General features: G+C 43.5%; 1 protein-coding gene across 1 annotated transcript in view; it reads right to left on the reverse strand.

Annotated features, from left to right (window-relative positions):
* Positions 1-9,391, reverse strand: part of DNAI1 (dynein, axonemal, intermediate chain 1) — a gene marked incomplete at both ends in the record, with an annotated part of 49,759 nt that overhangs the window by 22,212 nt on the left and 18,156 nt on the right. Inside the window, one exon of the mRNA XM_010073216.1 lies at positions 7,659-7,702. Within this exon, the coding sequence (XP_010071518.1) occupies positions 7,659-7,702 (44 nt within the window). The remainder of the gene's footprint in view (positions 1-7,658; positions 7,703-9,391) is intronic.

Here is a 9,391-nt window from a genome sequence, read left to right on the forward strand (position 1 = left end):
CTCCCCTAATTCTTAGATTCCCAGACCTTTGGACGGGGTATATGTCTTGTCAAAGCTGCCATCCTTCTTGTCAAGATAACTGATGAAATAACTGTGCTAACAAGAATATATGTGTGTATTCCTTTGGCATGTCAGTTAAGGACATCATAATATTTGATTTAAAAACTTAAATGACATGGGATTATCAGAGCACATACTAGCTGGATTAAAAACTGGTTCAATGCCAGAGCCTAAAGTAGAGCTGTAAACAGAAACAGAACTGAACAGAGACAGTTTCCGGGGCAGATTCCCAGGCATCAGTTCTTAGTCGAGCACTGGTTAATATTTTTAGTTTGATCTACATAATGATACAAAATGTTTGCTGAGAGAGCCTGAAGATGACACAACAGTGGATGGCATGCCTAAGAGAGAAACTAGGTGAGCACGCGTGGTTATGGCATTTGCACTCAAGAAGAATGTGGGTATGCTGGAGAAAGGTTAGAAAAAGTTCACTGAAATAGCATAGCAGATGGAAAACAAATTCTGAGTGTTGTTTGATCAGCTCAGCCTAAAGAAGAAAAAAATGATAGATGTCTTCATCAATGCATATGGGCACTTATACCACGTATGAAGAAGGGACTTGCTGGAAAGGATTTTTAAGCTTACTGCCAAGAGAATAATGAGTTTCAATGGCTGAAGATTTAAGTTAGAGAAATTCAGCCTTGAAATAGGATACCACTTACCAGGGGGCAGATCAATTCAAAGTTGGAACAGTATAGTACAGAGGTAAAGGAGTCCGAAATGGAATTTTGACAAGAAAACTGTGCATCATTGTAAAAGACATGCTTTGACCCAGCTTTTAAGAAAATTCCTCCCTCCAGAATATGAAGGTAGAATGGGATCCAGCCCTGTTGTCCATTGCTCTCTTTCTTGACTCCAAGAAGATTGTCCTTCCCATGCTCAGACCTTGCCTCAGGAAAGTTACAATCACAGCTTATGCTTCAATGTTTTGATTGCTTTCCTATCAGAACCAGGAGAGAATATGTTCCTGATACCTAATCCAGCTCCTAGATTTGCATTTTCTGCAAGTTTATCTTTATTAACAGACTGTCCATGGCTGAAGAGAAGGTACTTGGCAGCGCAGGGCACAATTCTGCGGTGATACAATAAGTTCCTTCCCAAACCTTTTTATGATTCTATGATTCCTTACTTGTGCCTCTCAAATTCGTATTTCGCAGAAAAATATTTTGCTAGAAAACAAAGTGTTTGGCCTAGAAGCAATCTTTGGGGGTTGGAACAGTCAGTGTATGAACCTAAGTTGTCTGTAATACGGAGCTGATTTTAATTTTCATTAAATCTTTTGAGTGAATAGTGGATTGGGAATTCTCTACTACTATTTTTTTCCACTGTTTGCTCTCTAGACAGAGGGGGCCCAAGCTTCTTGCACAAAAAGAGGGAAAGGAAAATGGCATACCTCCAAACATACTCTCTCAGTTCCTGCAGGATGACTTTTCCCCTCTAGAAGGGAGCTAGTTTTGTTACCTGTCATTTTCTTTATTCCACTCTCTAATTTAAATGCCTGATTCTGCAAATGCGCATCACCAGTTATGGTATATAGCAATGAATCCTCCTTTCAGTTGTCTGTGCATGATCAAATCCCAGCCAAGAAGCTGTCTGCAAGGTAAGAGAAGCATGTTCATTGACCATGCCAATCTTACTTAACATTCCTCTTGCTATCTTGTCTTTACTACTTTTCCTGGAGAGAACGTTTCTCAGTGTTACTGAGGAGCTAGCTTCTTGAGGAGCTGTACTTCATCCTTTAGTGCTAAGTGTTCATGGAGCACTGAGGACAAATATATTCAATTGACTTGAAGAGTGGCAGAACTGTTGACAGATGAGACCTCCAGCAGAGCAAGTAATGCCTACAAAGCAGAAGAGGTGTGCAGGAAGCTGCAGTACCTTGCTGTTAAAGCCATTTGGCTCATTTTGTCCTCTCCCCGCTTCCTCTGAAGCAATGTGAGTGTGTCCCATGCAGGAATATCCTTATTGCAAGGACCATCCATCAGCCTCAATCAGTGGAGGGCCATAAATAAAAGACTCATTGTGCAGTTCATTTGAGAAATAGGAAAATACAAGGCTGCCCAGTAAGTACAGCCAGTCTCCCTGTGTTTACCTGACACTACATTTTAAGAGAGTGCAACAAGAGCTGGCCTGTCGTCTCATTCAACCATGACTCCTTAGCACCACGGAGCCTCAGGACATCTATTAAACAGCAGTTCATCTCTGTGAAAGCTCTGGCCCAGATTTTGCACCAATTTAGCTGAGTCACAGACTCATAACAACACTTACTTTGGATGCAGTCACACCAGGATAAGGACCATGTACTAGCATTGCTCATGCTGATTTTACACAAGAAAGATAGAGCAGTATAGGCATCTTTACATGGTCTACTTCTGTCTACATAAGGCCCTATTTCAGACCCAGCACTGTGAAGAACTGAGTAGATAGCTCTGCTAGATACCTCAGATTGCCAGTGCTTTGGATGTGAGTCCATGCTCCTCACCCATCCTCGTGACTGGCAAGTTACATCCACTGAGTGCAAAGAAACAGTAGGATAAAATACATTGGCCATACAGATACTGCTTTTGCCTACTCACCTCATGTGCTGACAGATAGAGCTGCACATAAAAAGACATCTCTGAAGGCTGTCAGAGGCACACTTGCTTCTGGAACGTGAACTGAAGTGATTGCTAAGACCTGAGCCTCTGTTCATGGTGCTCCCATCAGCAAGGCAGAGCACAAGCCCAACACCCATCACAGCCTCTTCGAATCCTGCACTGCAGGCTGTCAGTCTAGCCAGGAACCCTGCAATCTCATTTATGCAAAAACAAAAACAGAAAGACAGCTCCTCCTGATGGGAATAAAAATTAATTCCAGCTAAGCAGCATAGATCCTGAATTGCAAATTACAATGACAATGTTTCCTTGTTCAGAAGAGACTGTCTCATGCCAAAGAAACACCATTAGCATTGGGAACCCTATCCAAATAAATCACTTGTGAAAACTCCAGAAATGGGATACAAAAGCAAGGAAAAGGCTAAGGGTCTCTTTGTAAAGAACTCACCACGATGGAGTGAAATAGACCCACAGTAAACAAGAGCTCTTTTGTTTCAAAAAGTATACTTTGGGCAGTAGGACAAATGGGTTGCTTTTATCTTGGCAGTGATCCTAAATACATGCTGCACAAAAGACTGGTGATGTCACTGCAGACCCAAAGATCTGGGTTCTGTTCCTGGCTCTACCCCAGCTCCTGTGTGGCTCCAGGGTTATTTTCTCTGGCCGGGATTCAGTTTGCCTCACTGTAGCCACCTAAGAGATAGGCATCTAGGGTAGGTGCTCTGCCTAGGTTCACTCTACAGTCCATGTGGAGAGACCACTATTTTCAGAGGGCTACTTTGCTCCTCTCTTGGACACCACGCTTATGGCAGGATGGATGACCTTGGATGTGCTGGTCTCTCACCGCTGACTGAAGTGGAAGCTTAGGGCAGAGAATCGGCTTGTAGCTGTTAGCTGGCTACAGCTGGCTGACAAGAACTATGCCCTCTGCATGTGCTATAAAAATGGGATAAGAAGTCTTCTGGATCTCTTGCCCCCTTAGATGGCAAGCCATTGACTGAAGGGTTACCTTGCTCTCCATCTATGTATTGCCCTTGGCACAACGCACCACAATCAGCACACACTTCTACACAACCCAGAAAGCACACATCACGGTCTTGCTTAGTGTAACAAGTTAGAACAACTGTCTGAACAGGCTAAGCGGGGAGGTTATCACTTGAGCTTGTATCTGTCTTCCTGCATATAAGGGGCAGGGCAGTGGGAAGGCACTGCCCGATTAGTACACACTCTGAGCACAGGGGCTGTGAGCACAATAAGATTTTGCTATGCTGTACAAGGCAAGGATTATCCTGAGCACTTCTCACCATGCTTTCTTTTGCAAAGGCTGATCCTAATCTGCTCTTTAGAATAGCTGCAGTCTGCTGAACTAGAAAGACTGTCAGGCCAATTCAGGCTTCTTAGCAAACTAACATTACCAGGGCTCAGATGGAACGAATTTCAAGAGAAAAGTGTCATTTTAAGAGGAAAATGAAATGTTGCAATATTGAAAGTAGAATACAATCCTTACTAGTATAACTGAAGACAACCCATCCAGTTTCCTTGTCAGAGCACAGAGAAATACATGGGAATGACTATTTGGGACCACACCAAAGGTCCCTGTAGCCAAGTATGTCATCTCCTAAGAGTACTGAGTAGAAACTGCTTAAACAATGTAAGCACATCAGCAAATATAGTTCTATCCCCTTGTACATACTCAGGGCTTACAGCAACTCAGAGTTACAAATTTACGGAATCAGATGATTTGTCCTTCCAATGCCAAACTAGCTCTCCACGAATTTATATAATGTTTTTGAACCCATTTGTATCTTAGTCCTCCAGATCACAAAGGAAGGAAGAAAAGTTCCACAATTTCATCATTCATCATGTTATGCTGTTTTAAATTTGTCTTAGTCCTGCTGCTCAGTAATTTCATAAAGTCTTGTTCGTTCTTTTGTTATGGGCAATAATGAACATTTGACCTCCTTTCACTTTCTCTATTCCACTTAGGATTCTACAGACCCACAACAAGTCCCTCTCCCTTGTCTTCTATAAGAGTCCTAGTCTGTTAATTCTCTCTGATACAGAAGTCATTATATGCATTATTCCAGCACAGGAAGGACATGGATCTGTTAGAGCAAGTCCAGAGGAGGGCAACAAAGATGATCAGAGGGCTGGAGCACCCCCCGTACAAGGACAGGCTGAGAGAGTTGGGGTTGTTCAGCCTGGACAGGAGAAGGCTCTGAGGAGACCTTAATAGCAGCCTTCCTGTACTTAAAGGGGGTCTACAAGAGAGATGGGGAGGCACTCTTTATGAGGGAGAGGAGCGACAGGATGAGAAGTAACGGTTTCAAGCTGAAAGAGGGTAGATTTAGATTACCTATTTGGAAGAAATGTTTTAGTGTGAGGATGGTGAGACACTGGAAGAGGTTGCTCAGAGAAGTTGTGGATGCCCCATGCCTGGAGGTGTTCAAGGTCAGGCTGGATGAAGCTTTGAGCAACCTGGTCTAGAGGAAGGTATCCAAGCCCATGTCAGGGGTGTTGGAACTCAATGATCTCTAATGTCCCTTCCAACCCTAACCATTCTATGATTCTATGATATATATTTCTGTTCATCCTTACTGCCCTTTTCTGGACCTTTTCCAATCCTTCCACAGCCTAACACCTAGTTCTTCTTTGGAGTTCACATCCAGAACTGTATGCAGTAATCAAGATATCAGTTTATTATGAATCATTTTGTTCTCTTTTTAGTTTTCTATTGTTGTTTGTGCTGCTGCTTTATGTGTAGTTTTCTATTTTATTTCCACTGTATCCAGAAGCTTTGTTTTATTTTTATTTAATAGTAATTCCCATAAAATTTTGGTTTGCCTTTTTGACTATTGCTGAGCTTTATCAAGTGTTTGAAAAAGAAACATGTACTTGAATGACTTCAAGATCACTTTCCTGAATAACAGAAATCTCCTTGGAGCCCAGTGTTGAGCTTTTTATCCCACAACCACTATACTCCTCAACAATGAATTTTATCAGTTATTTTATCACAGCTGAGAGCCTTCAGCATTCATTGAAAAAAAGGTGTTCCCTTAAAATAAGTACCAAACTACTTGCTTTGGTGGTTCAGAATATTCACAACAGATCCTAACTTTTTCAGCCCAAAGAACACTAGCAAAAATGTCCACCTGTATTTTACAAGTACATATAGATTAACTGAAATGGCTGGTGGGCAAAGATGTAGCTGCTGGTAAGGCCCTCTCTTAGGATCCCCAACTCTGTGTCCTCCACAAAGAATTCCTAGGGTTCAGATATTAGGTTTAAAAATTTTAGTGCCTAATCATGCTATCTGCATCTCTCAGCCACTGGTTACCTGAAGCACCATGACTGATCTTTACTTCAAGACAGACTGAGAATTACTAGTGCCCTACAGAAGAGTCAGCTTTTACTTAAATAAATAGAATACTAACACTCAGAGAAGAAAGACAATTCTCCTGCTAGAGACAATGAAGAGACTGATTGGGTCAAAACACTTAGTCCTCCTCACAAATCTAATGACTGTAGTCTGACTGTTCTGTAGTCTGTCTTCTTCTTGCAGCAAGGAGAAGGCTCTGCTGCCTTTGCGACACTGTTCTTTTCTCAGCCCCTTCCTGCTTTGTGTCAGAGTTAGAGGCAAGACCTGGGGGGGACATGTTTGCAAGGAGCAGATGCTCTGGAGGGGTGCAGGTGGGGTACTGCTGTGATCTTCACAAGCTCTGAGGAAAGGACATTGGAGACTTAAAATAGTTCAGGATTTCAGTGGTTCATCCGTATTCCCTTGTTAATTAACAACAAACATCAGATGCAAAGTTGAGGTTTTAAGATCACTGTTCACTAAATGAGAATGCCAGCAACATGGCTCTACAGCAGCTACTGACAATGAAAAAGAGTAGAGTCGTAGCGAGTCCCAAAGGCACTTTCAGGGCATCTGAGAAATTTACTGAGTAGTCTGCTGAGAAGATAACGTTGAGGAGCCAACGCTATCTGGGCAAGAAAGACCCCAGGAAAACTTGCCTCACAGCTGGTCTCCTCCCTTTGGGAATTTCCCTGGGAAGCAATGGTCATGAGGGGGAGATACCAGCATGCTGTCCCCTCCCTAAGAAGCTGTTCATGATAGTCAGCACTTCAGGTAGAGCTAGAAAGTAGAAGAGTGAGAGAACCGAAGACAGACCATTTATTCACAGTGACATTAACCATCCCACCTTCACAGGAGTAAAGGTGGAGATGGGAAGACAAGAATTCAGAATACAGTGTGTCTGTAAGCAAGAAGAGACACTGGACAGGAGGAAAGGCAACACTGTTGATATGGATTCCCTTGTAAAACAAACAAACAAACAAACAAAACCCAAGCCTGAGCAGGTAGATGTAATGCACACAGCAAAATCAACGTGTTAGAATTGTTTTCCATTTCCTGAAGCTGTGAGCAGTAATATTGGATAGAGATTAATATGGAGTAACACAGCAACTACTCAAAATTATCCCATGTCCAGTACCAGACACTGTAGCAAGGAAAGTGCCTTTTTACAACATCCAGGCCTGATGTGCTCTAATGGAGAGCTTACCCTTTGAAACAACCCTATGAGGCATCTTCTAACAGGAAGCACTTAGAGAAGTCTCTCATTATTAGCTTCTGTCAAAAACATAATATATCTGGTCTTTCAGCAATTAGAAGGGCAGAAACAGAGAGATCAGAGCACACCAAGTAAGATAAAAAGGATTAAGTGGTGCTTCTAGAAGTCCTTGACCGAAGGGAATGTCAGGACTGTCACAACCCAGAAGCCCTGGCCAACACTGGTACACCTATGCATTTCTAAATGTTTATGTCATGGAATGTAACGGCCTAATCCCTAATTTGAGTTAAATCTCAATTTACTGCTTTGAAATTAGGTGAGTCCTTGCTATGAGATCCAGTCCATGCCCCAGAGTAATATATGTTCTGATCTCAGTGCACCTGTTTAATATTTTAAATCTCTCAATTATTCTTTTGCATTTTTTACTTACAAGAGCCATATCCCACCGCAAATAGGTCCTTGTACTTTGGATTCCTGTAATGAGAAGATGGGTATAAGATTGCTTTTATTATTAACCATATAGTTCCACAGAAATGCATAGTGTTTCACATATTAACATCAGAGCCAGGACTGCATACAGTTTGAGAGCTTGACCCTTTGAATACATGCACTAGTAAAGTTTGTGTATGAGTAATTCTTACAGACTCAAGGCACGTTAAAAATAAATCCCAAAATATCAGAAGACCACAGCAGCAGATTTAAGAGGATAAAAAGAGCACAGAGAGTCATGAAAGAATCACAGAATCATAAGAAGATTTGGGTTGGAAGGAACCTTAGAGTTCCAACACCCCTGACATGGGCATGGACACCTTCCTCTAGACCAGGTTGCTCAAAGCTTCATCCAGCCTGACCTTGAACACCTCCAGGCATGGGGCATCCACAACTTCCCTGGGCAACCTCTTCCAGTGTCTCACCATCCTCACACTAAAACATTTCTTCCAAATAGATAATCTAAATCTACCCTCTTTCAGCTTGAAACCGTTACTTCTCATCCTATCGCTCCTCTCCCTCATAAAGAGTGCCTCCCCATCTCTCTTGTAGACCCCCTTTAAGTACAGGAAGGCTGCTATTAAGGTCTCCTCAGAGCCTTCTCCTGTCCAGGCTGAACAACCCCAACTCTCTCTTCTGGGTTCAGATGGGCTAGGGTTAATTTTCACAGAAGCTGGGAGGTGGGCATAGCTGAAGGGGTATTCCATACCATGCTGATGTCATGCATGAGATATAAGGGGAAGTTAGCCAGGATTGGGGTGAGGGTTTTCGGTCAGGCGTCTTGGTGGTGAGGTGTTTCCATTGTGTGCCGTTCTATATATATCCTGTTCTGTTATTATATTCTCTTTCTTCTCATGTTGTATTATTAAAAATCTGTCGTTACCTCAACTCACAAGGTTCCACCTTTCTTTTATTCTTTCCCCCATCTTATCAGAAGGGGGAAAAGTGAGAGAGGGGAAGGGAGCAATCATGTGGGGTGGCATGTGGTCGTTACCCATGACACTCTCTCAGCTTGTTCTTGAACAGGAGGTGCTCCAGCCCTCTGACCATCTCTGTGGCCCTCCTCTGGACTGGCTCCAGCAGGTCCGTGCCCTTCTTATCTTGGGGTCCCCCAGAGCTCAACACAGTATTCTAGGTGGTGTCTCACCAGAGCGGAGTAGAGGGGGAGAATCACCTCCCTCCACTTGCTGGTCACGCTTCTCACGTGGCCCAGGACACAGTTGGCTTTCTGGGCTGCAAGCGCACATTGCCGGCTCACGTAAAACTCTTCAGCAACCAGCACCCCCAAGTCCTTCTCTTCAGGGCTGCCCTCACTCCAATTCTCCTCCCAGCCTGTGCTTCTGCTAGGCATTGCCTCAACCCATGGGCGGGACTTTGCACTTGCCCTTCTTCAACTTCCTGAGGTTTGTGCAGGCCCACCTCTCAAGTCTGTCAAGGTCCCTCTGGGTGCATCCCTTCCCTCCAGCATGTCAACCACACCACACAGCTTGGTGTCACGCAGAAAACTTGCTGAGGGTGCGCTCGATCCTGCTGTCCATGTCGCCAACAAAGATGTTAAACAACACCGGTCCCAATACCAACCCCTGCAGAACGCCACTTGTCACCGGTCTCCACTTGGACATTGAGCCATTGACCACAACTCGTTGAGTGCCACCATCCAGCCAGGTCCTTATA

This window comes from Pterocles gutturalis, unplaced genomic scaffold (assembly GCF_000699245.1).
Source record: "Pterocles gutturalis isolate BGI_N339 unplaced genomic scaffold, ASM69924v1 scaffold7402, whole genome shotgun sequence".
Classification (NCBI taxonomy): domain Eukaryota; kingdom Metazoa; phylum Chordata; class Aves; order Pterocliformes; family Pteroclidae; genus Pterocles; species Pterocles gutturalis.